At 53.3% G+C, this 25,795-nt stretch overlaps 1 protein-coding gene and 1 long non-coding RNA gene across 2 annotated transcripts; both read right to left on the bottom strand.

Annotated features, from left to right (window-relative positions):
* Positions 1–11,541: 11,541 nt before the first annotated feature.
* LOC134547661 (uncharacterized) lies at positions 11,542–12,953 on the bottom strand. Its single transcript, XR_010079534.1, has 3 exons — positions 12,925–12,953; positions 12,292–12,400; positions 11,542–11,772 (listed from the first exon to the last, which is right to left on the bottom strand). It is a non-coding gene; the product is annotated as an uncharacterized LOC134547661 (long non-coding RNA).
* An 8,376-nt stretch (positions 12,954–21,329) lies between these two features.
* Positions 21,330–23,714, bottom strand: LOC134547659 (spheniscin-1-like). The gene is made up of 5 exons (XM_063391809.1): positions 23,643–23,714; positions 22,554–22,641; positions 22,223–22,225; positions 22,035–22,143; positions 21,330–21,556 (listed from the first exon to the last, which is right to left on the bottom strand). Exons 2-5 carry the CDS (start codon positions 22,609–22,611, stop codon positions 21,544–21,546), a joined length of 183 nt encoding a protein of 60 aa, XP_063247879.1. The 5' UTR covers positions 22,612–22,641; positions 23,643–23,714; the 3' UTR covers positions 21,330–21,543.
* Between the last annotated feature and the right edge of the window lie 2,081 nt (positions 23,715–25,795).

Raw genomic sequence — 25,795 nt, 5'->3', positions numbered from 1 at the left:
TTCAGTCAGAGTAGGAAGGACAAAGGGTAGGAGAGAAGGAAATGTTTTCACACTGACAGAGTTTAAATCCGATATTAGGAAGGAATCCTTCCTGTGAAGGTGGTGAGGCCCTGGCACAGGTTGCCCAGAGAAGCTGTGGCTGGCCCATCCCAGCAACTGTTTCAGGAAAAGTTGGACAGGGATTGGAGCAACCTGGGACAGTGGAAGGTGTCCCTTCCAGTGGCAGGGGGTGAAAAGAGATTATGTTTAATGTTCCTTCCTACCAAAGCATTGCAGAGGTGACCCCGTGAGCCTTGGCAAGAAGGATTCTGCTTCCCCAGGACTGGCCTGGTTCCTGTGCCTGCACCCACCAGTTCCTGTGCCCATCCCAAAGATTTCACAGCTGGGTCTCACAGCCCATTGTGCCATGGGTGTCACAAGAGGTGTTGCATGGGGACAACGGTGACATTGATTGCAACAGCCCCAGGAGGCTCCTCAGCCTCTGCCCCTGCAGCAGGGAGGGACCAGGGCCAGCCCCAGCACCCCCACACACGTGGGGCACGCTGGGCTTGGCCTGGGCACTTGTGCCAGCAGCCGCTGGGGCCTGTCCCACCCCCTGGAAACAGGTCAAAAGCAGCCTGTGTGGGGCACAGCGATACTCCCCGATCTGCACTCTTCACACAAGTGGTTCCAGGTACGTTTGTCACAGACCATTTCTGCCTTGCTGTGCTCTGAACCAACACCTCCACCAGGTAGGTCACTGGGGAGTCACTTCCAGCCCACCAAGACATTTCCTGCACTCTTGTTTCTTCCTGGGTCAGCACTGCCCAGGGGTGGGGAGTGGGCTTGCTGGGAATCCTGGGAATAATCTGGAATTAGGAATAGACGCTCCCAAGTGAGCTGGGAAGACTTTACTGACTTCAGGAAAGCAGAGGGGATTGTGCTGGGTGTTTGGGCAGCAAGCTTTGGGCTGGCTGGGGGGATGGACAGCCTGGGATAAGACTTGATACAGCTTGGCCTCTCCAGGCACAAAGATTCCCCCAAACCCTTGACCCTGCTTTGGTTCTTGGTGTGTCCCCTCTGCAGCCCTGAGAAGACCCAGGACAGGCATCAGCCATGCGGATGCTCTACCTGCTCTTCCCCTTGTTGCTCCTGTTGGTGCACAGTGCTGCAGGTGAGAGGGACACAGGGGACATGGCTGAGGTGTGAACCCTCATCACTGGGGTTTTCCAGGTCCTGCTAAGCAACCACAATTCTCAGGTATTTCCAACATTTGGGAGGGACTTGGTGTGAGGAAGGTCAGGGCATCTGAGGATCCAGCACAGCAACTCCTGTAGCTCATTCTGGTCTTTCCCTCTGTCTTTCCCCACATGCACACGTTGCTGTAGGAAAAACAAACTCTGACGGGAGAGTTTAAGATGTTGGGTTTGGTGCTCATTTCCCATACAAGACTGGGACTCAGAGCCAGCAGCAGCTGCTCAGGAACCAGATCCATTGTTACAGTTATGCCACACTCACTTTGACCTCTTTCACTGTGCAGGATCCTCCTTGGCTCCAACAAATAAGAAACAATGTGAGAAAGAAAGAGGGTACTGTGGATTTCTGAAGTGCTCTTTCCCCTATATCATAAACGGAAAATGTTCCAGGTTCTTCTTTTGCTGCAAAAGGTAAGTTTTAGAATTACAAAAGCTGCTGTCGTGGCAGAAGGTGCTTAAGTTCCCCTGAGAAGCTGAAGGCTCATTGTCCCTCATGCTCCAAGGCAGAGTTGAGGGGATGGGAGGGGAGGGGAGGGGAGGTGCTTGGCGCTGCTCTGAGAGGAGCTGCAGGAGCCCCAGGTCAGCCAGGGCCTCCCCACTCTCCCCCAGTCCCCAGTGCCTCACTCAGCCTCTGCAGAGGACTCAGCAAAGCCACCAAAGAGGGAAACATTCCCTGTCCTTGGGCAGCACTGAGGACATGATCCAGGTCTTGCTGCATCTGCACACACCTGGAGCCAGGGCTGCCAGCACTGAGACAGCCCAGCTCCAACCTGTCTGCACTAAGGACTGCACCTCACCTCCCCTCAGCCTGACTCTGCTGCTCCACAGCCGGGGCATGGCAGGGCAGGGGGACACAGGGGCAGGCAAAGTTCCACCAGGTGATTTGCTTGTTTGTTTTCCTCCTACAGCATCTGGGGTTGAAACCCTGAAACTGCCAAGCAGGACACGGCCCTCTCTTCTGGCTCCTGCACCCATGTCCTGCTGTCCCCTCCCCTCCCTGCCTGTGCCCTGCCCAGCTGGGTGACAGCAGCAGTGGCAGCTGCTCCTGCTGGGTGCTGCTGGGCTGGAGCCCTGTGGTGCCAGCCCCGCTGTCTTTGGGCCAGGGGCTGCTTTTGCCAGCTTGAATAAAGAGCAAGAGCCCTTTGGCATTGCGGGGCTGTGTGTGCGTGTCCTGCTGCTGGAGGGGTGCTGTGCCTGCTGCCTGTGGGGCTGGCACTGCCTTGGTGGCAGCACAGGGCCCTGGGGATGGTGCTGGGGCTGAGCAGTGGCTGTGTCCCTGGGGATGCTCCTGCCTGGCCGTGCTTTGGGGACACTGAGCCTGTCAGTGCCTGCTTGGCCGGTCTCTGGGGGGTGCCTGTGCTGGGGCTGCCCTGCAGATGCTCCCTCTGGGGAATTGGGATCCCTGTGCTGGTCCTGTCAGTCCCAGGTGTCCCTTGTCACTCACAGCCACAGCCTCATGTGCAGGGCTGTGCTGGGGCAGCGTCCCTTGAGTGTGCATGGCCATGGTGACCCACAGGTGCTGTCCCTGCTGCTCCTCCTTGTCCTGTTCCAGCACCACAGCCCTCCCTGCTGTGGCTGTGCTGCTCCACACCCCATCCCACCAAACTGGAAGGAGAGGAAGCTGTTCATCTCTTGGGCTGGATGACCTGTGAAAAGGTGCCATATTGCTTTAGAAGTGACAATATTTGTTTGCCCATGGGAATATGCACAATGTCCTTGCCTCTCTGCCCATCTCAGGCAGTCTGGAGTGACACTTCTGTGTTCTATGAAAGGCAGGGGCCTCTCCCAGTCTGCAAAGCAAACCTCAGGCACTAGCATTTGAATGGTTCACTACAAGTGTATGTCCATGTACTTGTGTATGTCCATGTCCACTTATAAGAGTAACTGGGACCCCTGCCTGGTTCAGGGACAGCTTTCCCTCTGAAAAATTAGAGAGTCATAGAATTACTGATGTTGGAAAGACCCTTTAAACTCATTGAGTGCAACCATTCCCCCAGCACTGCTAAGGCCACCATTAGACCGAGTCCCCAAGTGCCACATCTATATGTCTTTAAATACCTCCAGAGTTGGTAATTCCACCTGTCCCAACACTGGTTAGTGATTCTACAAAGAAACTGTTCCTAATACCCAATCAAATCCTTCCGTGGGGCTGCTGGGAGCCATTTGCTTTCCAGAACTGGAGAGTGTGGTGAGGGATGTTCATATCAACCCTACCTGTTGTGGCCTTTCCTTTCCCTCTGCTAACCCCGAAATTTTATTTTGTCCGTCTTCTTCACCAAATATGCAGACAAACCTGTTGAAGTGAAGTGAGAGGTAAAGCTTTCCTCTCACCGTACAAAGCTGAGCACGTCTGCCATATTCAGTCAGATCTTCCACATCCCACTCTGAGTATTTATAACATCAATAAAATGAGAGGACAAAAAAAAAGAAACCATTTCCTCATTTTTTCTCTTCCCAACATTAACCCACCTCCCTTGTCCATCCCATCCCTCTGCTCCCCAGCCCGTTGCTGTTGTGCCATGGGTGTCACAAGAGGTGTTGCATGGGGACAACGGTGACATTGATTGCAACAGCCCCAGGAGGCTCCTCAGCCTCTGCCCCTGCAGCAGGGAGGGACCAGGGCCAGCCCCAGCACCCCCACACACGTGGGGCACGCTGGGCTTGGCCTGGGCACTTGTGCCAGCAGCCACTGGGGCCTGTCCCACCCCCTGGAAACAGGTCAAAAGCAGCCTGTGTGGGGCACAGCGATACTCCCCGATCTGCACTCTTCACACAAGTGGTTCCAGGTACGTTTGTCACAGACCATTTCTGCCTTGCTGTGCTCTGAACCAACACCTCCACCAGGTAGGTCACTGGGGAGTCACTTCCAGCCCACCAAGACATTTCCTGCACTCTTGTTTCTTCCTGGGTCAGCACTGCCCAGGGGTGGGGAGTGGGCTTGCTGGGAATCCTGGGAATAATCTGGAATTAGGAATAGACGCTCCCAAGTGAGCTGGGAAGACTTTACTGACTTCAGGAAAGCAGAGGGGATTGTGCTGGGTGTTTGGGCAGCAAGCTTTGGGCTGGCTGGGGGGATGGACAGCCTGGGATAAGACTTGATACAGCTTGGCCTCTCCAGGCACAAAGATTCCCCCAAACCCTTGACCCTGCTTTGGTTCTTGGTGTGTCCCCTCTGCAGCCCTGAGAAGACCCAGGACAGGCATCAGCCATGCGGATGCTCTACCTGCTCTTCCCCTTGTTGCTCCTGTTGGTGCACAGTGCTGCAGGTGAGAGGGACACAGGGGACATGGCTGAGGTGTGAACCCTCATCACTGGGGTTTTCCAGGTCCTGCTAAGCAACCACAATTCTCAGGTATTTCCAACATTTGGGAGGGACTTGGTGTGAGGAAGGTCAGGGCATCTGAGGATCCAGCACAGCAACTCCTGTAGCTCCTGCTGCTCTTTCCCTCTGTCTTTCCCTACATGCACACGTTGCTGTAGGAAAAACAAACTCTGACGGGAGAGTTTAAGATGTTGGGTTTGGTGCTCATTTCCCATACAAGACTGGGACTCAGAGCCAGCAGCAGCTGCTCAGGAACCAGATCCATTGTTACAGTTATGCCACACTCACTTTGACCTCTTTCACTGTGCAGGATCCTCCTTGGCTCCAACAAATAGGAAACAGTGTGAGAAAGAAAAAGGGTTCTGTGGATTTCTGAAGTGCTCTTTCCCCTTTATCATAAACGGAAAATGTTCCAGGTTCTTCTTTTGCTGCAAAAGGTAAGTTTTGGAATTAGAAAAGCTGCTGTCATGGAAGAAGGTGCTTAAGTTTCCCTGAGAAGCTGAAGGCTCATTGTTCCTCATGCTCCAAGGCAGAGCTGAGGGGAGGGAAGGGAAGGTGCTTGGACCTGCCCTGAGTGGAGCTGCAGCAGCCCCAGGTCAGCCAGGGCCTCCCCACTCTCCCCCAGTCCCCAGGGCCTCACTCAGCCTCTGCAGAGGACTCACCAAAGCCACCAAAGAGGGAAACATTCCCTGTCCTTGGGCAGCACCCAGGACATGATCCAGGTCTTGCTGCATCTGCACACACCTGGAGCCAGGGCTGCCAGCACTGAGACAGCCCAGCTCCAACCTGTCTGCACCAAGGACTGCACCTCACCTCCCCTCAGCCTGACTCTGCTGCTCCACACCCCGGGGCATTGCAGGGCAGGGGGACACAGGGGCAGGCAAAGTTCCACCAGGTGACGTGCTTGTTTGTTTTCTTCTTCCAGCATCTGGGGTTGAGACCCTGAAGATCCCAAGCAGGACATGGCCCTCTCTTCTGGCTCCTGCACCCATGTCCTGCTGTCCCCTCCCCTCCCTGCCTGTGCCCTGCCCAGCTGGCTGACAGCAGCAGTGGCAGCTGCTCCTGCTGGGTGCTGCTGGGCTGGAGCCCTGTGGTGCCAGCCCCGCTGTCTTTGGGCCAGGGGCTGCTTTTGCCAGCTTGAATAAAGAGCAAGAGCCTGTTGGCATTGCAGGGCTGTGTGTGCGTGTCCTGCTGCTGGAGGGGTGCTGTGCCTGCTGCCTGTGGGGCTGGCACTGCCTTGGTGGCAGCACAGGGCCCTGGGGATGGTGCTGGGGCTGAGCAGTGGCTGTGTCCCTGGGGATGCTCCTGCCTGGCCGTGCTTTGGGGACACTGAGCCTGTCAGTGCCTGCTGGGCCGGGCTCTGGGGAGTGCCTGTGCTGGGGCTGCCCTGCAGCTGCTCCCTCTGGGGAATTGGGATCCCTGTGCTGGCCCTGACAGTCCCAGATGTCCCTGGTGTCTTCACCCACCAGTTCCAAAGATTTCCCAGCTGGCCGCACAGCCCGTTGTGGCACGGGTGTCACAAGAGGTGTTGCATGGGGACAACGGTGACATTGATTGCAACAGCCCCAGGAGGCTCCTCAGCCTCTGCCCCTGCAGCAGGGAGGGACCAGGGCCAGCCCCTGCACCCCCACACACGTGGGGCACGCTGGGCTTGGCCCAGGGCACTTGTGCCAGCAGCCACTGGGGCCTGTCCCACCCACCAGCACTGCTATAAATCCAGCCTGTTTGGGGCAGAGCAGCATTCCCTGCTCCCAAGGGCACTGGACACAGCGATTCCTGTTACAGCCTGAACACCAAATCCTCACCAGGTAGGTGGCTGTGGGATCTCTTGAGGACAGCTGCCCATTACACCCCTCTCCCCAGCTCCTGACACTTTGTCTACAATCTGTTGTAAGTGTCCATGTGGACACCAGAGGCGATTTGAGCTTTTAAAGAAAGAGCACAAATTTCCTGTATGAGTCAATGACTATCAGAGCCCAGAATATGCTTGAAGTAAACCTGGGTTTCCTGCCTTCATCTAGGTCTGGAAATGTGTCCAGAGCCTGGATTGAGGTCTCTGAGGCTGCTTGTTGTGGGGTACCTTGAGACTCCACTGGATAAAATAGGGAGGTGCTATTCCAGCAGCAGTAGAGAGATTCTTCCATTCTTTCCAGCTTCTATTGACATGGAAGGATTGTTTGTTCACAGGCAATCTATGATTCTGTGATGTAGCTGAACCTGCTCAGGGGTTTTAAAGGGGGTTGGAACTAAAGTAGCTATACGGAGTGCCTTCATCCCAAACAATTCTATGGTTCTATTGACCTTAGTGATAGGCAGAATCCTCCTTCACCAAGGGCTGAGCATCTCCAGGGACATGAATTTCCCTCAACTCCAGAACCCAGGTCTGTTTCCAGTTCTTGTTTGACTATTTGCTTTGTGCTGAGTGTTGACACGAGCACCACCCAACAGGCAAATTCTGCTCTGTCTCTTGGGGAAGGAGAGGCAGAAGTGTGAGAATAAAAGCAGCAACAACACATTTCATCTGGTAACTGCATTTGAAAATCTGTCTTGTTCCACCCTTGGCTCCGTCTCACCAGAAACATGTATTTTTCCTCAAGACAGAAGTGTTGGATGCAAAAGGCATGAGGGAGCAGAGCTTCTAAGGGTAAATATTCTGCTTCTTTTCCATAAGTCTTTGAATTCTGATTTGGCTGCAGGTGCAAGAGTCAGGCGTTACTTGTCCCACATATCCCTTAAGAGAATTCATAGAGAATTCTTTGGGAATTCATAGAGAATAAGATTATGGGAATTGTCCAACAGGCCAACCCAGTTCCCCAGCTGCTCCCAGGAAATCCTAAAGGTACATATCTGAGATCCATTGCTTGGAACAGGCCACTTGTGATAATCCCTCTGCAATTTATAACATTACTGTGTGCTGTAATGTCCAGAACCTTTGGTGTGTCCACTCTGCAACCCCGTGAAATCCTGGGAGAAGTGTCAGCCATGAGGATCCTGTTCCTGCTCTTCCCCTTGTTCCTCCTGTTGGTACACAGTGCTGCAGGTAAGAGGGGAAAAGGGAAAAGTGCCACCACACACTCTTCTCCCAGACAATTGTTTTAACTCTTTCCCTGTGTGTGATTTTTCATGGCAGCAGGAAAACATGAAAAGTGCATCCGAAAAGGAGGATTCTGCGCAGTGGGGGGCTGTCGTTTCCCCTATAGATACGTGGGAGTTTGTTCAACACTGAGTCACTGCTGCAAACTGTAAGTTCTAGAAATATTTTGCTCCTGGTAATGGATAAAGTTATTATTGTCTTCCAAGCTAGCTCCTACTATCTCACACCTTCATGTGTTCATGCTCAGAGGCAAAAACCAGGGAAAGAAAGGAAAAGTCCTTTTGGGTTTGGACCTACCCTGAGTAGGGCTGAAGTAGCCTCAGGTCAACAAGTTCTACCCTACACTCCTTAGCCCCACAAGGTTTGCTCACTGTCAATGCAGAGCTCAGATCTGTTGTCCAAATTAGAAGGCTGTCCCTGGAATAGTGTGAGGCATAAGATCCTCCTCCTGATATCTGTAACAGCTGGAGTTGGCCTCTGTAGGTTGAGTGTTATCTCCCTGTGCTTGTTTTCTTTGCAAAGGAAGAGGGAGAAAGGGGGGCAAGAAAAGTTCCACCATGTGATGTGCTTGTTTCCTCTCTTCCTACAGCATCTGGGGTTGAGACCCTGAAACTGCCAAGCAGGACATGGCCCTCTCTTCTGGCTCCTGCACCCATGTCCTGCTGTCCCCTCCCCTCCCTGCCTGTGCCCTGCCCAGCTGGCTGACAGCAGCAGTGGCAGCTGCTCCTGCTGGGTGCTGCTGGGCTGGAGCCCTGTGGTGCCAGCCCCGCTGTCTTTGGGCCAGGGGTTGCTTTTGCCAGCTTGAATAAAGAGCAAGAGCCCTTTGGCATTGCAGGGCTGTGTGTGCGTGTCCTGCTGCTGGAGGGGTGCTGTGCCTGCTGCCTGTGGGGCTGGCACTGCCTTGGTGGCAGCACAAGGCCCTGGGGATGGTGCTGGGGCTGAGCAGTGGCTGTGTCCCTGGGGATGCTCCTGCCTGGCCGTGCTTTGGGGACACTGAGCCTGTCAGTGCCTGCTGGGCTGGGCTCTGGGGAGTGCCTGTTGTGGGGCTGCCCTGCAGATGCTCCCTCTGGGGAATTGGGATCCCTGTGCTGGTCCTGCCAGTCCCAGATGTCCCTGGTGTCTGCACCCACCAGTGATGGAGCTGCCCGGTAGATGCTCCCTCCTGTGAAGCAGAAACCTTGTCCTGCTTTTTATGGGCCAGACTTCTTTCTTTTCTCAGGCCCCTACTTCCCTGTCACTCACTCTGAGGTGGGTGATGGTCCTTTCTTGTGGGGGGTGCTCAGCACGAGTGAGGATGAGCTCAAGGGAGGCACCGTCCTGGTGCTGGGTGGGAAAGGAGCTCACTGGGCTCCCTGCAGGGATGTCCCGTATGCCTAAATGGAGCAGGACATGGCTCCACCTGGGAATCTCAAGCTGCACATCTGTGTTTGTGTGTTCATTGTGCACACCCTGGGAATTCCCTCTATGTCCCCTTGTTGTCTGCACATACCTGAGACTGGCCAGAGCCCAGGCAGGGCCTTGCCCCCTGTGCAGAGGCCACCTGGGCTCTGCAGAGCTCTGGGACCTGTTGGAGTGTCCCTGCAGCCCCAGCAGCAGCTCTGGGCTGGGCAGGGCAGCAGACCCAGCCAAAGGCTGTCCCCATGTCCCTGAGCTACCAATTGTCCCCTGTGTCCAATATCCAGAGGAAGTTTTCCAGTGGAAGTTGGGTCACGTTTATGGCTCTTGATTGGGACACACTCAGTTCCTCCCCTCAAGAGCCTTATACAGAGACTCTCCAACATGTCTGATGCCTCCATCTCTGCACAAGGCAGGGCTCTGAGGGTGAAGCAGGATTTCCCTTCCTCCCTTCTCCTCCTCCTCTCCACCAGGGCTGCTGTGCACAGTGCTGTGGACTCAGAAAGACATGGGATAGGAACCATGGTGATAGAGGCCAAGCCTCATCCCTAAAATAGCCAGGGCTTCATTACAAGGTCCCAGCTCCATCCTAGCTGTGAAACCTGCAGCAGGAGCCATTTCTTAAAGGTATGGGGCAATGAGGAACCTCTCAGTGGCACAGACACCAGGAGATCTCACATGTGACTCATGATGTCAGTAGAGGCAAAAAAGATACCTGTACCAAGAGGTTTGGGTTCTGTCTTATTTTGTCTTCATTCTGTTTATAGGAAAATTAAATACCCACGGCACAGTTTCACTGTAGCATCACTTAAACCCTCTATTTTTTATCCATTTAATTCATTACTCTTGTACTTGCTGCTCCCTGGAACATATACAAGAGGAGAGCACGTAGGACAGGCTGGAGTCACTTGAGTACTCAAAATGTGCAGCACAAAAGTTCTTTTCTCTGTTTCCCCTCTGCACTGGAGAAAAGGAGGTTCCAGTTTCCTCTTCTGACACCTCTGACACCTCTGATCCTCAACCCAGGGCCTTGTGTCATCCTGCCTTGTGTAAGAAGTCCTTGTGGTGCTGTGGTTTGCTGGACACATGTAGGGACACACACAGACCCTGCTCACTGGAAACCAGCACCAACCTGCTAATCTGAACAGAACCTTTTCCACTTCTCTTCAGAAAACCTTCCCAGTAAACCATCAGTAATCTGGGCAGTTGGGCCCTCTGTTTCTCTGAGGATACAGAATGCATTTCCCATATTTTTCCTAATGGTCACCTTGTCACTGTGACTTGACATCCCAGGCATGTGCAGGGAAAAATGTGGAGACACCAGGTTACACTGCCAAATCCACAGAAGCTCAGGCTCTGCAGTTTGGGGGCCACCAGATTGCTCTGCCAAACATCTGGAGAGGGAACTGCCAAACTGAGCACATGAGACAGACCCCTCCTGCCCAGCAAGCACTGTCACCAGAACTGGACTGGTGCTGGTGCCTTCCCTCACCACTTCCTGTGCCCATCCCAAAGATTTCCCAGCTGGTCCCACAGCCCGTTGTGCCGCAGGTGTCACAAGAGGTGTTGCATGGGGACAACGGTGCCATTGATTGCAACAGCCCCAGGAGGCTCCTCAGCCTCTGCTCCTGCAGCAGGGAGGGACCAGGGGCAGCCCCAAAATGAATGACTCTGCAGGGCTGGATCTGAACTCACAGGAATGCTGAGAATGCCGGCAGTAGTAAGTAAAGAATGTGGTAACACCAATTTGTGTGAGCTGGCAGAGAGAAAACATCTGGCTTTTGCCCTGCTGGGAGGTATTTATGGACATTTTCAGCTGGTAGCCCAAAGGACCCTTTGGAGACATCATCTCCTGAAAGAGCTGTACAGCCAGCCTGGGAGACCTGTTTCCCTTGAAGGCATGCTAAGATCTCCTGGAGCTGTCTGGAGGAGTAGGCACCTCCAGAAGGGATGTGGGAAAGAAAGAGACTGTGGGCTGATAGAGGAGTTGGTGCTGTGGGCCTGGAAGAAGGGAGAGAACTAAGTAGGGAATGCACGGCAGACCTCAACTCCAGGGAAAATGAAGCAGATTGAGATCACAGACCACAGTGTGGTCAGAACCCCAAGACATCTCGGATGGGTTGGGTGGGCAGCATGGCCATACCCAGAAGCGATAGCCCCCAGCACAGCCATACACACGAAGCCATGGCTGTGAGGGACAATGGACACCTAGGATTGACAGGACCAGCACAGGGATCCAAATTCCTCAGAGGGAGCATCTGCAGGGCAGCCCCAGCACAGGCACCCCACAGAGCCCGGCCCAGCAGGCACTGACAGGCTCAGTGTCCCCAAAGCACGGCCAGGCAGGAGCATCCCCAGGGACACAGCCGCTGCTCAGCCCCAGCACCATCCCCAGGGCCCTGTGCTGCCACCAAGGCAGTGCCAGCCCCACAGGCAGCAGGCACAGCACCCCTCCAGCAGCAGGACACGCACACACAGCCCTGAAATGCCAAAGGGCTCTTGCTCTTTATTCAGGCTGGGAAAAGCAGCCCCTGGCCCAAAGACAGCGGGGCTGGCACCACAGGGCTCCAGCCCAGCAGCACCCAGCAGGAGCAGCTGCCACTGCTGCTGTCAGCCAGCTGGGCAGGGCACAGGCAGGGAGGGGAGGGGACAGCAGGACATGGGTGCAGGAGCCAGGAGAGAGGGCCATGTCCTGCTTGGGATCTTCAGGGTCTCAACCCCAGATGCTGTAAGAAGAAAACAAACAAGCACATCACCTGGTGCAACTTTGCCTGCCACTGTGTCCCCCTGCCCTGCCATGCCCAGGGTGTGGAGCAGCAGAGTCAGGCTGAGGGGAGGTGAGGTGCAGTCCTTAGTGCAGACAGGTTGGAGCTGGGCTGTCTCAGTGCTGGCAGCCCTGGCTCCAGGTGTGTGCAGATGCAGCAAGACCTGGATCATGTCCTGGGTGCTGCCCAAGGACAGGGAATGTTTCCCTCTTTGGTGGCTTTGGTGAGTCCTCTGCAGAGGCTGAGTGAGGCCCTGGGGACTGGGGGAGAGTGGGGAGGCCCTGGCTGACCTGGGGCTGCTGAAACACCTCTCAGGGGAGGTCAAACCCACAAGGACTGTTCCCTCTCTTCCCAGATCTCTGCTACCAATCCTAAATGCAGGAGAGTATTTAGCAGGTGTTAGCAGGAAAGAAACTTGTAAAAGATCTCTCTGAGGTAAAAGGAGAAAAATATTTTTTCAGCCAAGGATCTTGTCCTTACCTTCTGCAGCACACAAGGCCTGGTGCACAACTTCCCGCACGAGTTGTACCGCGGGGACAAACATACCTAGCGCAGAATCCCCGTTGCCGCCAGCATCTAGTTGCACTTCCTGATCCCATGGGAAAGACACAGAAGGAACAATTAAAGCAATCATCTGAGAGGGCAGAGTGTGGTTATAGACAGGTTGATGCTCCCTGTGCATTTCAGGCCAAGAGAAGGGCTCAGCTCCAAGTCCCCCACAGCCACATCTCCAATTGCAAGGTGTCTCCCCTGGAAGGTCCCTGTGCCTCTAAATTGGGGGCACACCAGAGCAGAGAGTGGAAAGGACAGTGTGAGGTTGAGGGAGAGCTGTGCTGGCTCCCAGCTGCATTCCCACCTCTGCCTGCACCAGCAGAGCTGGCAGGCAGGGACTCCTCTACATCCCTGACCCACAGAACAAGCCAGGATTCCTTTTCCAGGGACTGTCTCCACCCCAAAGTGGTGTCCATCAGGACATTCACTCAAGATACCTCCTCTGACCTCATTGCCCTGTTACCTTCTCATCACTCACACAAACACAGTCACTTCCAGGGACACTGAATTACCCCTGGTGCAGGTTCACACTTTCCCCCATTTCCCCTCTTCCCCTCTCACCTTCAGCATCCTGGACCAACAGGAGGAGCAGGGGGAAGAGCAGGAACAGGATCTTCATGGCTGCTGCCTCTCCTGGGTCTTCACAGGGCTGCAGAGGGAACACCAAAGCAATGGGGACATGCAGAACCCAGAGTGGGCAGGATTCCAGAGAGAGATCCCACACTCACCTCCCTGGAGAAGGTCTGGGTGTTCAGGCAGCCACAAACCCAGCAGGAATCGCTGTGTCCAGATGCCCTTGGGGCCAGGGAATGCTGCCCTGCCCCAAACAGGCTGGATTTATAGCAGTGCTGGTGGGTGGGACAGGCCCCAGTGGCTGCTGGCACAAGTGCCATGGGCCAAGCCCAGAGTGCCCCACGTGTGTGGGGGTGCTGGGGCTGGCCCTGGTCCCTCCCTGCTGCAGGGGCAGAGGCTGAGGAGCCTCCTGGGGCTGTTGCAATCAATGGCACCGTTGTCCCCATGCAACACCTCTTGTGACACCCGTGGCACAACAGCAACGGGCTGGGCAGGAGAGGGATGGGATGGACAAGGGAGGGTGGCTCATGCTGGGAAGAGTAGAAATGAGGAAATGGTTTGCTTCTTTTTGTCCTCTCATTTTACTGATATTGGAAATACTCAGAGTGGGATGTGGAAGATCTGACTGAATATTGCAAACTTGCTCAGCTTTGTACGGTGAGAGGAAAGCTTTACCTCTCATTTCATCTCATGAGCCTTGTTTGGGGAATTTGGAAATTAAACAAGAAAATAAAATTTCATGGACACTGTAAAAAAAAAGTCTTCCTCTTCTTCTCCCTCTTGACTTTTCTGTCCCCTCTGGGTGCCCTGAGAAATCCATGACCTGACTGTCCACACCACCATTAGTTGGGATCCAGACACTCTGGGCCAAGGAGCCCATGGGCTGGAGGAACAGTTCTGCTCCGCAGAGGTGAAAAGAGCTTGTGGTGACAGCTCTAGGGCCAGTGCTAGGAAAGGCGATCACAGGAAAGGCTGGGGTGGGCAGGAATGATCTGACTAACCATCACTAAATGCTCCAGTTCAGGAAAGCAATGGCAGTGTAAACGTGTTTTTGCATCGGGCTCTTCGCCCAGGTAAAAATTGACCAGGAGGAATGGTCTAAAGTAGCAGCAGGGAAAGAATTAGTCTGGGTATTAGAAATAGCTTCTTTGTAGGAATGGTGATGATGCTTTGGAACTGCATGCCCAAGGAAATAGTGGAGTCATGTTATAGGTTGACACAGTTTGGTTTTTAGTTAAAGTAGAAACAGCTCCTTGTCAAGACCTTAGAATTGTTTTGAGACAGGCACCTATCAGAGTTCATTTTTTAATATTGTGATTGAATTAGACCATTGAAGAAGCTGGACGCAACTTTGAGGAAAACCCATATAAAATTCTGAGGGAGGACAAGTCGGCCCTTTCCTCTCGGCCACTTGAACAGGTAACATCAGCTGGGCCAGTCTGATAGAGCGGCCCAGGCCGGTTGGCCCTGCTGCTCCGTCCCCTCTTGGGGGTAGTCAGCTCAGGGCAGCCAGACCTCCAGGCCCAGGGCAGCCAGGCCTCCAGGCTGAGGGCAGCCAGGCCTCCAGGCTCAGGGCAGCCAGGCCTCCAGGCTGAGGCTGGCCAGGCCTCCAGGCTGAGGGCAGCCAGGCCTCCAGGCTGAGGGCAGCCAGGCCTCCAGGCCCAGGGCAGCCAGACCTCCAGGGTGAGGGCAGCCAGGCCTCCAGGCCCAGGGCAGCCAGACCTCCAGGCCCAGGGCAGCCAGGCCTCCAGGCCCAGGGCAGCCAGGCCTCCAGGGTGAGGGCAGCCAGGCCTCCATGCTCAGGGCAGCCAGACCTCCAGGCTCAGGCTGGCCAGGCTCTGCCGCTCTCCCTGTCAGGCCGAGGAGGCTGTTGGAGGCCTGGAGCCAGCCAAGCAGAGCTGGGCCCCTGATAACACCTCTGGGCCCAGCTGGGCTGAGCCCACCCCGACTGCCATCGAGGGTTGGGCAGAGCTCTTCTCTCCCTCTGCTCCGGTGATTTCTGGGCAGAGAGGAGAAGGGAGGAAGCCCAGCCACTCTGAGGAAGGCGGCTGGAGAGGCTGCCTGGCAAATCACACAATCATTGCAAGCCTGGGCAGATTCAACCGTGTCTTAGTGACATGAAGCTTTCGAAACTTGACTCTTCCTTGAGAGGAGAGAGGGGCAGAGAGAACATAGAGAAGACCCAGCATGAAGTCAGATGGAGGGAGAGAGTGAGAGACTAATTGGAGGAAGGATGGAGGAGTTGCCTGCTGGCTGGACTTCAATTAGAGCCATGGAACTGAACTGTATGTGTAATTTATCCCTTCAAACCATGAGAAAGATATGCATTTGGGGAGATGATTGTTTATTTGTAGATTTTTTTCAGTAGAGGTGTTGTGACAGACTGAGTAATATTGCATTAGAATCTGTGATTCTTGTAGTCTCGTGAGATGCCTGAACAGAAAGAGATGAGAAGCCTTTGTGCCAGTGGAGAAGTGAAGAAACAGCTCTGTTTCCTGAAAAGAAGAATCCATTGCTTCTGGAGTGGTGAATCTTTAAAAGGTGACACCCCAATATGCCTGAGTTCACATGACCCATGGGCAGCTTGGGAAACTGCTAAAGGGAGAAAGGGTCAGAGTGGGCATGGAAGCGGATTTTCTCCAGGTGGATATTTCTGTGACAGTTAAAACTCACACGAGAATTGTTTTGTCATTGAGATCCATGATTCTAAAGAGGCTCCTCTCCTAAGGAAGTAATGAAAGACTATTTTTCAAATGGTGAAACTGACTGAAAATCACAAGTTGTCTCTCTGTGTTGCTTGTAGGAAAGTGAACAGTTTGTGGGGAGGGGGAAAAAGTTTTGAAAATTTCATTTTTTCTCTTCCTTTAGTGTATGTTAATAAACCTATCTTTATAACCTTTCAGTTGGGCCTGTTTTGCCTTTTTCCTCCCAAAAGTCTATCTCACATAAAGAAAAAAGAGTAAACACAAAAACCATCACAAATTAGGTGCATTGGCCAGGAAAAGTTAAAATTGGCAAACGTGAGACTACGACAAGCCACCATTCATGGATGGAATTAAAAAGCTGTGTGGATGTGGTACTTGAGCAGATCATTTAGTGCTGGGGTTTACAGTCCTTGATCAATGGTTGGATTCGATATTGTTAGAGGTCTTTTCCAACATCAGTAATTTCATTGGTATGATTCTTGAGAGGGAAAGTCTTCAGTGAAACAGGCAGGGGCCCCAGTTGCTCCCATAAAACCGTGCACATGGACACACAAAGATGTTTAACCACTCAGGAATCAAATGCCTGAGGTTGGCTTTGCAGACAGGGAGAGGCCCCTCCCTTTGAAGGAGCAGAGCACTGTCACTCCAGACCACCTGAGAGGGGCACAGATGTCACTATTGTGTTAGGGACGGTATGGAAATAACGACGTGGACTCTCAGGCTTGTAGCAAATGAGAGCGAGCTTTATTCTTCCAAATCTTCTTTTGCAGACAGTTCCAAAGGACTAAAGGTTTATGGTTAGCAAACCAATACAAGTCCATCATTGTCAGGTAGGAACAACACCCCTCGGACATTTCTTGCAAGTAAACAACAAGTTAGACAAAGACAACCTGCAAAGGTTGTTTTCTCTCTCCAAGGACTGTTTGAATCCTTCTTCATAATTTCTCAGGCCACTTTCTCGGGCCTGTGTGAGAATGTTATGTGACTTGCTTTCACACAGACACGGTGCTGCTGCCTGATCTCTCACATTCAGCATCCACACACAGAGGCCAGGACATTCTGTTTATTCCACATGAATAAACACAGCTGGATATTTCCACCCCAAAATGGAACCTTTTTTGTATGTAAGCCAGACTGGGAATTCCAAGGTTTCCACTTGGTGAGATGCGGTGTACAGCAGCACAGCCACAACAGGGAGGGCTGTAGCTCTGGAACCAGAAAAGGAGGAGCAGCAGGGACAGCACCTGTGGGTCACCATGGCCATGCCCACTCAAGGGACAGTGCTCCCAGCACAGCTCTGCAAATGAAGCAGTGGCTGTGAGGGACAAGGGACACCTGGGACTGTCAGGGCCAGCACAGGGATCCCAATTCCCCAGAGGGAGCATCTGCAGGGCAGCCCCACCCCAGGCACTCCCCAGAGCCCGGCCCAGCAGGCACTGACAGGCTCAGTGTCCCCAAAGCACGGCCAGGCAGGAGCATCCCCAGGGACACAGCCGCTGCTCAGCCCCAGCACCATCCCCAGGGCCTTGTGCTGCCACCAAGGCAGTGCCAGCCCCACAGGCAGCAGGCACAGCACCCCTCCAGCAGCAGGACACGCACACACAGCCCCACAATGCCAAAGGGCTCTTGCTCTTTATTCAAGCTGGCAAAAGCAGCCCCTGGCCCAAAGACAGCGGGGCTGGCACCACAGGGCTCCAGCCCAGCAGCACCCAGCAGGAGCAGCTGCCACTGCTGCTGTCAGCCAGCTGGGCAGGGCACAGGCAGGGAGGGGAGGGGACAGCAGGACATGGGTCCAGGAGCCAGGAGAGAGGGCCATGTCCTGCTTGGCAGTTTCAGGGTCTCAACCCCAGATGCTGTAAGAAGAAAACAAACAAGCACATCACCTGGTGTAACTTTGCCTGCCCCTGTGTCCCCCTGCCCTGCAATGCCCCGGGTGTGGAGCAGCAGAGTCAGGCTGAGGGGAGGTGAGGTGCAGTCCTTGGTGCAGACAGGTTGGAGCTGGGCTGTCTCAGTGCTGGCAGCCCTGGCTCCAGGTGTGTGCAGATGCAGCAAGACCTGGATCATGCCCTGGGTGCTGCCCAAGGACAGGGAATGATTCCCTCTTTGGTGGCTTTGGTGAGTCCTCTGCAGAGCCTGAGTGAGGCCCTGGGGACTGGGGGAGAGTGGGGAGGCCCTGGCTGACCTGGGGCTGCTGCAGCCCCACTCAGGGGAGAGCAAACCCACAAGGACTATTCCCTCCCTTCCTGGATCTGTGCTGCAAATCATAAATACAGGAGAATATTTAGCAGGTGTTGGCAAGAAATAAACTTGTAAGAGGTCTTTCTGAGGAAAAAGGAGGAAACTCTTTCTTCAGCCAAGGATCTTGTCCTTACTTTTTGCAGCACACAAGGCCTGGTGAACATCTTCCCACAACAACTGCACCACGGGGGCAAGCAAGACTAGAGCAGAATCCATATCGTCGCAAGCATGCACCTGCACCTCCTGTTCTCATTTGGAAAGACACAGAAGGAACAATTAAAGCAATCATCTGAGAGGGCAGAGTGTGGTTATAGACAAGTTGATGCTCCCCGTGCATTTCAGGCCAAGAGAAGGACTCAGCCCCAAGCCCCCCACAGCAACATCTCCAATTGCAAGGTGTCTCCCCTGGAAGGTCCCTGTGCCTCTAAATTGGGGGCACACCAGAGCAGAGAGTGGAAAGGACAGTGTGAGGTTGAGGGAGATCTGTGCTGGCTCCCAGCTGCATTCCCACCTCTGCCTGCACCAGCAGAGCTGGCAGGCAGGGACTCCTCTACATCCCTGACCCACAGAACAAGCCAGGATTCCTTTTCCAGGGGCTGTCTCCACCCCAAAGTGGTGTCCATCAGGACATTCACTCAAGATACCTACTCTGACCTCATTGCCCTGTTACCTTCTCATCACTCACACAAACACTGTCACTTCCAGGGACACTGAATTCCCCCTGGTGCAGGTTCACACTTTCCCCGTTTCCCCTCTTCCCCTCTCACCTTCAGCATCCTGGACCAACAGGAGGAGCAGGGGGAAGAGAAGGAACAGGATCTTCATGGCTGCTGCCTCTCCCAGGTCTTCAGAGGCTGCAGAGGGAACACCAAAGCAATGGGGACATGCAGAACCCAGAGTGGGCAGGATTCCAGAGAGAGATCCCACACTCACCTCCCTGGAGAAGGTCTGGGTGTTCAGGAAGCAACTAACCCAGCAGGAATCGCTGTGTCCAGATGTCCTTAGGGCCAGGGAATGCTGCCCTGCCCCAAACAGGCTGGATTTATAGCAGTGCTGGTGGGTGGGACAGGCCCCAGTGGCTGCTGGCACAAGTGCCCTGGGCCAAGCCCAGAGTGCCCCACGTGTGTGGGGGTGCTGGGGCTGGCCCTGGTCCCTCCCTGCTGCAGGGGCAGAGGCTGAGGAGCCTCCTGGGGCTGTTGCAATCAATGTCACCGTTGTCCCCATGCAACACCTCTTGTGACACCCATGGCACAACGGCAACGGGCTGGACAGGAGAGGGATGGGATGGACAAGGGAGGGTGGCTCTTGCTGGGATGAGTAGAAATGAGGAAAACATTTCCTTCTTTTTGTCCTCTCATTTTAATGATTTTATAAATGCTTAGAGTCGCATCTGGAAGATCTGACTGAATATTGCAAATGTGCTCAGCTTTGCACGGTGAGAGGAAAGCTTTACCTCTCACATGAAAAGCCTTCTCTCAGGAGTTTGTACAGAAGATCGATAAAATAAAATTTCAGGGTTAGCAAAGGGGAAGGAAAGGCCACAGAAGGCAGGGACGATCTGAACATTGCCCTCCAATCTGTCCCGATGTGGGAAGCAACAGCCAGGGAAATTTTTATTGGGGTTGTCTCTTCTCCCTAGTAGCAAATGACAGGACCCTAGAAAATGGTCTTGATTCTATGTAGGAATATGTCTTGGGTTATGTAGCAAAAAATGTGTATTCTATTTCATCTGTTGAAACTAGCTGGAGATTTTTTTTTTTCCCTTTATTTCTTGTAACTCCAGGGGGGAGGGGAGTGGATGCCTTCCATTAGTGGGCCAGCTGTTAAAACCAGAGGGAGAAATGTTCTTTATCTCTTCCACGACCCATCCTCCCTCCAGGGGATATCTGCTGTTGATGAGCCATTAAGGCTCACCACATGACTGATAAAATTGAATCTTTTCATTGTTAGATGCTCCACCCAGTGGGAGGAGCCAAGCATTCCTACCTGGATAAAACCTGAGATAAAGAACAGCAGATAAAGAGATAAAGATAAAGAACCCTAAATTCCACTGGATTCTCAGAGGAAAACTGGATTCATCTCACTGCCACTACAGGATCATTTCTACTCCAACAGAACCACATCTGTCACTCCAGAAGGATTTATTTGGACTGCTTCCAAAACCCTGGCTGACAGGGTACCAGGTTGTATTCATGACTCTGTCAGAGCTTTCTAGGACTTTTGTTTGTTTGCTTGCTTATTTGTTTGTTTTTTTGTATTATTGCATTTGCATTTTAATATTCCTAGTAAAGAACTGTTACTCCTATTCCCATATTTTTGCCTAAAAGCTCCTAATTATAAAATTATAAAAATTTGGAGGGAGGGAGTTTTACATTCTCCATTCCAAAGAAATGCCAGTTTTTCCTGACAGATACCTGTCTTTCCAAACCAAACAGAAGGGTTAGATTGGAAATTGGAATCAACTTCAACACTGAAAAGGCACTCTGGCACTGGCACAGGCTGCCCAGGACAGTGATGGAGTCACCATCCCTGGAGGGATTTAAAATCCATAAAAATGTGGCACTTGGGGACATGGATCACTGTTGGACTTGGCAGTGTTTGGGTAAAAATTGGACTTGATGGTCTTAGAGGCCTTTCCCAACATTCCAGATTCTGTGATTCTGTGGTTCTCTGAAGAGAAAACCTTCAGTGACACAGGCAGGGGGCCGTGTTAGTCCCCTACACACGAGTACATGGACACACACAGGTATTGAACCACTCAGGGAATCAAATGCCTGAGGTTTACTTTGCAGACAGGGAGAGGCCCCTGCCTTTGATGGAGCAGAGCATTGTCACCCCAGAGTGCCTGAGATGGGCAGAGAGGAGAAGACAACATTTTAATTACCTGTAGGGAAACAAATTTGGACATTTACAGGCCATGGTCCTTTGGAGTAATTTCACAGGTCCCCCAGACCAGGAGCTGCAGAGTTTCCTCCTCCTGCTCGTGACTCGTGGGATGTGGTGTGGAGCAGCACAGCCACAGCAGGGAGGGCTGTGGTGCTGGAACAGGGCAAGGAGGAGCAGCAGGAACAGCACCTGTGGGTCACCATGGCCATGCCCACACAAGGGACACTGCCCCAGCACAGCCCTGCACATGAGGCTGTGGCTGTGAGGGACAAGGGACACCTCAGACGGACAGAACCAGCACAGGGATCCCAATTCCCCAGAGGGAGCATCTGCAGGGCAGCCCCAGCACAGGCACCCCCCAGAGCCCGGCCCAGCAGGCACTGACAGGCTCAGTGTCCCCAAAGCACGGCCAGGCAGGAGCATCCCCAGGGACACAGCCACTGCTCAGCCCCAGCACCATCCCCAGGGCCCTGTGCTGCCACCAAGGCAGTGCCAGCCCCACAGGCAGCAGGCACAGCACCCCTCCAGCAGCAGGACACGCACACACAGCCCTGCAATGCCAAAGTGCTCTTTATTCAGGCTGGCAAAAGCAGCCCCTGGCCCAAAGACAGCGGGGCTGGCACCACAGGGCTCCAGCCAAGCAGCACCCAGCAGGAGCAGCTGCCACTGCTGCTGTCACCAAGCTGGGCAGGGCACAGGCAAGGAGGCGAGGGGACAGCAGGACATGGGTGCAGGAGCCAGAAGAGAGGGCCATGTCCTGCTTGGCAATTTCAGGGTCTCAACCCCAGATGCTGTAAGAAGAAAACAAACAAGCACATCACCTGGTGTAACTTTGCCTGCCCCTGTGTCCCCCTGCCCTGCCATGCCCCGGGTGTGGAGCAGCAGAGTCAGGCTGAGGGGAGGTGAGGTGCAGTCCTTGGTGCAGACAGGTTGGAGCTGGGCTGTCTCAGTGCTGGCAGCCCTGGCTCCAGGTGTGTGCAGATGCAGCAAGACCTGGATCATGTCCTGGGTGCTGCCCAAGGATGGGGAATGTTTCCCTGTTTGGTGGCTTGGGTAGGTGGGGAGGCCCTGGCTGACCTGGGGCTGCAGCAGCTCCACTCAGGGGAGCTCCGAAACCCTCAAGGACTTTTCCCTTCTCTTTTGGGCCCCTTTCACTAATTATAAAAGCAGGAGAGATTTTGTCAGATGCTGGCTAGAGAGAAATTCTTAACTGATCCCTCTGGGGGAAAAGGAGGAAACCCTTTCTGGAGGCAGGGATCTGGTCTATACCTTTTGCAGCACACATGGAATCTTGAACATTTTCCAACAGGTGTTGTGGGGTGGCGGCAGCGCCCAAAGGTGCAGTATCCCCCTCTGCGCCTGCATTCAGCTCGATTTCCTGTTTTCATGGACAAAAGCACACACAAAAAAATACAGCAATAATCATCATACGTTCAGCTGATAGATAAAAAAGGGACCCCCTTTATGCCCCATGAAAAGCTGCTATTCAAACAGTCCCTTGGGCTGTCTGCATACCAGCACAGGGCAAGAGATTCCCAAAGAGGAATAGCTGGCGCAGGCTTGGAGGCTGAAAGCCCTTCCTGACCTACAGAACAAGCCAGGATTCTGTCTCCATGGGATTTCACCATCCTGAATCATTGTCCAGTTGGAAACTCATGGAGAAACCCCTTTGACCTCAGTCCTCTGTTACTTTCTCATCACCCCCACAAACACTGTCACTTCCAGGGACACTGAATTCCTCCTGGTGCAGGTTCACACTTTCCCCTATTTCCCCGCTTCCCCTCTCACCTGCAGCACCCTGGACCAACAGGAGGAGCAGGGGGAAGAGCAGGAACAGGATCTTCATGGCTGCTTCCTCTCCTGGGTCTTCACAGGGCTGCAGAGGGGACACCAAAGCAATGGGGACATGCAGGAGCCCAGGTGGGACAGAAGCCTGGGCTCTGTGGTTCACCAAACTGCTCTCAAACACAGCTTATGATATTTCCTCTACCTTTCTTTTTAAAAACAATTCTGCATTTTTTGCCACTCTCCAAACTTTGGGAGTGTTTCATGTCTCTGTCTTTTGGAAATAGATCACCTCAGCTGATCTTTTGAATTAATTCTTTTGAAGGTTTTCCAAATACTTTCTCCAGAGAAGGGGCACCAGGCCTGGGGCCACTTGATTCCAGTCCACTGAAAATACGTGGCCAGTGAAAAGTGGGAGATGGCAGAGGTAGAATTGCTACTGAAAGTTACAGAACATAAGATCTTTCATTCCTTTGGGTTTCATGTATCTAACACACACCCTGAACAACCAAACACCCTGAACAACCAACTGTGCTTCCCTGGGCTCAGGAAAATCCTCCCATCTCAGATTGGCAGTGCCCATCCCCAACTCCAGAGCATTCCCAGGATTGCCAGCAAGGACATTCCCCAGCCCTGCACTTGCTTCAACTGCCCTGGGCAGCACCAACCCAGGGAACAGCCAGAAGGCAGGGAAGTGTCATGGTGCCCAGAAATGGGAACAGAAATCAATGTGTGGAATTACTGAATGCTTGAAATGATGGGAAATCTCTTTACTACTGTGGGAAAACAATCTCTTACTTTCCAAGGGAAAGTTCCCATTTCTGCAATAAATAAGTTCCTGGGTCCCTCCTGCAGCATCAAGGCATTTTCCAGACTATCCTGTACTTAGGAAACCTCCATTTCACCTCCCAAAAGTTCTGGCCTATTAGACTCACATGAAGACTCTTTTTTCTCTTACCCAAAAAAATCTCAGATGGCCAAATTTTGCCCCAAGGTACTTCCAGACATTTCTGCTTTAGGAGAATCTGCTCTGCTGAGCTTTGAGCTGAGACCCTGATTGGGCAGAACTCTGCAAAGAAATCCCACACTCACCTCCCTGGAGAAGGTCTGGGTGTTCAGGAAGCAACCAACCCAGCAGGAATCGCTGTGTCCAGATGCCCTTGGGGCCAGGGAATGCTGCCCTGCCCCAAACAGGCTGGATTTATAGCAGTGCTGGTGGGTGGGACAGGCCCCAGTTGCTGCTGGCACAAGTGCCCAGGCCAAGCCCAGAGTGCCCCACGTGTGTGGGGTGCTGGGGCTGGCCCTGGTCCCTCCCTGCTGCAGGGGCAGAGGCTGAGGAGCCTCCTGGGGCTGTTGCAATCAATGTCACCGTTGTCCCCATGCAACACCTCTTGTGACACCCATGCCACAACGGGCTGTGGGACCCAGCTGTGAAATCTTTGGGATGGGCACAGGAACTGGTGGATGCAGGCATGAGCACCAGGCCAGTCCTGGGGAAGCAGAATCCTTCTTGCATGGGCTCACAGGATCACGTCTGAAATGCTTTGGATAGGAAGGGACATTAAACATAATCTCTTTCCACCCCTAGCCATGGGCAAGGACCCCATCCACTATCCCAACTTGCTCCAAGCCCTGTCCAACCTGGCCTTGGATACTTCCAGGGATGGGTCAGCCACAGCTTCTCTGGGCAACCTGTGCCAAGCCACCTCCACCCTCACAGGGAAGAATTTCTTCCCAATATCCCAGCTAACCCTGCCCACAGTCTGAGTGAAACCATTCCCTCTTCTCCTATCCTTTTCCTATGTCTCTTCCCCTCTGATTGAATAACCTGTTGGTGTAGGATGCAGAAAAACTCACAGATTATGGAAAACAATTTTGGACACTGCAACAATAGATATAGATATATGTAATAGATATGGTGTCTGTCACCTGACATGTCAGGGGGATAAACAGGGTTCTCTCTCTCATGGCTCTTCTGAATAAGTGAGAGCAGCACCAGGATAGATGACAAGTTCTTTAAAGCAGGTGAGCCAACAAAACTGCACCTCCTTCTAATGCCAGCCAAGGTGAGTAAATACAAGCTGGATGTAGCCATCACTTTTGAATCCAGTGTGTTTGATGCCCGCCATGTGTCTTGGTTTGAAAGACAGGTGTCTGCTAGGGAGGTGCAGGACCCCCCCTTGGAAAGGAGAATTCAAATCCCCTCCCTCCAAATTATTCTAATTTAGAAAATTAAAGGGACTTTCAGGCAGAGGTACGGGGATAGGAATAACAGTTCTTTACTAGTGTGTCTAACAAGGCAAATAAGCAATAACAACCACAGCATTAGTAATAAACAGAACCAGGGACTTTGAGGGGCTTTGGTTTCACAAAGCCCCGGGCAGTCTGATCTCTTGGGACTCCAAGAGACCAAGCTGGAGCGGTGGAAAATCCCAGGCTGGTGGATGAGATGTATCAGAAACTCTGTCGGTGGTGGCTGGAGCGGCAGGGATGTCCTGGCAAGGCAGGGCAGGGCATTGCGGAACCACGGAGTGGTGGAAAGCCTCAAAGCAGCAGTGAAGGAGCAGAGGTGGCAGGACAGGGCCGGCTCGGCAGGGCAGGAAATTCAAGCTCAGGGTTCTGGCGCACACGAGCAGATGGTGCTCGATTTTCCAAGACCGGACGGGGGTGGGTGACAGCGAACTCCGGCAGTGAGCAGCAGCCTGGCTGTTCTCTCTCCGATGCCCAGAGCAAGAGAGCGAAGCTGCCTCCAACGGTGTCCTTTTTACCTCCCCCAAAACCCGCATTATCTCCCCCCTCTGAGGGAAACTCCCAGAGACCCAAAAACAATAGGTGTAGCCCGGTGCTGCCATCTCCTTTGGTCAATTCTATGTTTTGGTCAAGTACACGGTAGTTAGTCTGCTAGCAACTTATGGGAAAAAATTCTGTAAGTGAAAAAGAAACAAATCTAACCCCCAACACCACACCAGTGGGAGAAGTGACAGTCCTTGCTGGGCAGGAGGGTCTGCGCCATGTGCCCAGTTTGGGAGCTGCCACTCCAGGTGTTTGGCAGAGCCACCTGGTCACCCCCCTAAACTGCAAGGGTTGAGCTGCTGGGGATTTGGCAGTGGACCCTGGCATCTTAACATTTGCTGCTTCACAACCCAGAGATGTGAAGTCACAGTGACAAGATGACAATCATAAAAAATGTGAGAGATGGATTCTGCATGCTCAGAAGAAGCAGAGGCACCACCTGCTCACATTCC

Source organism: Prinia subflava, chromosome 2 (genome assembly GCF_021018805.1).
Source record: "Prinia subflava isolate CZ2003 ecotype Zambia chromosome 2, Cam_Psub_1.2, whole genome shotgun sequence".
Lineage (NCBI taxonomy): Eukaryota > Metazoa > Chordata > Aves > Passeriformes > Cisticolidae > Prinia > Prinia subflava.
This window is presented reverse-complemented; position numbering and strand designations above follow the sequence as displayed.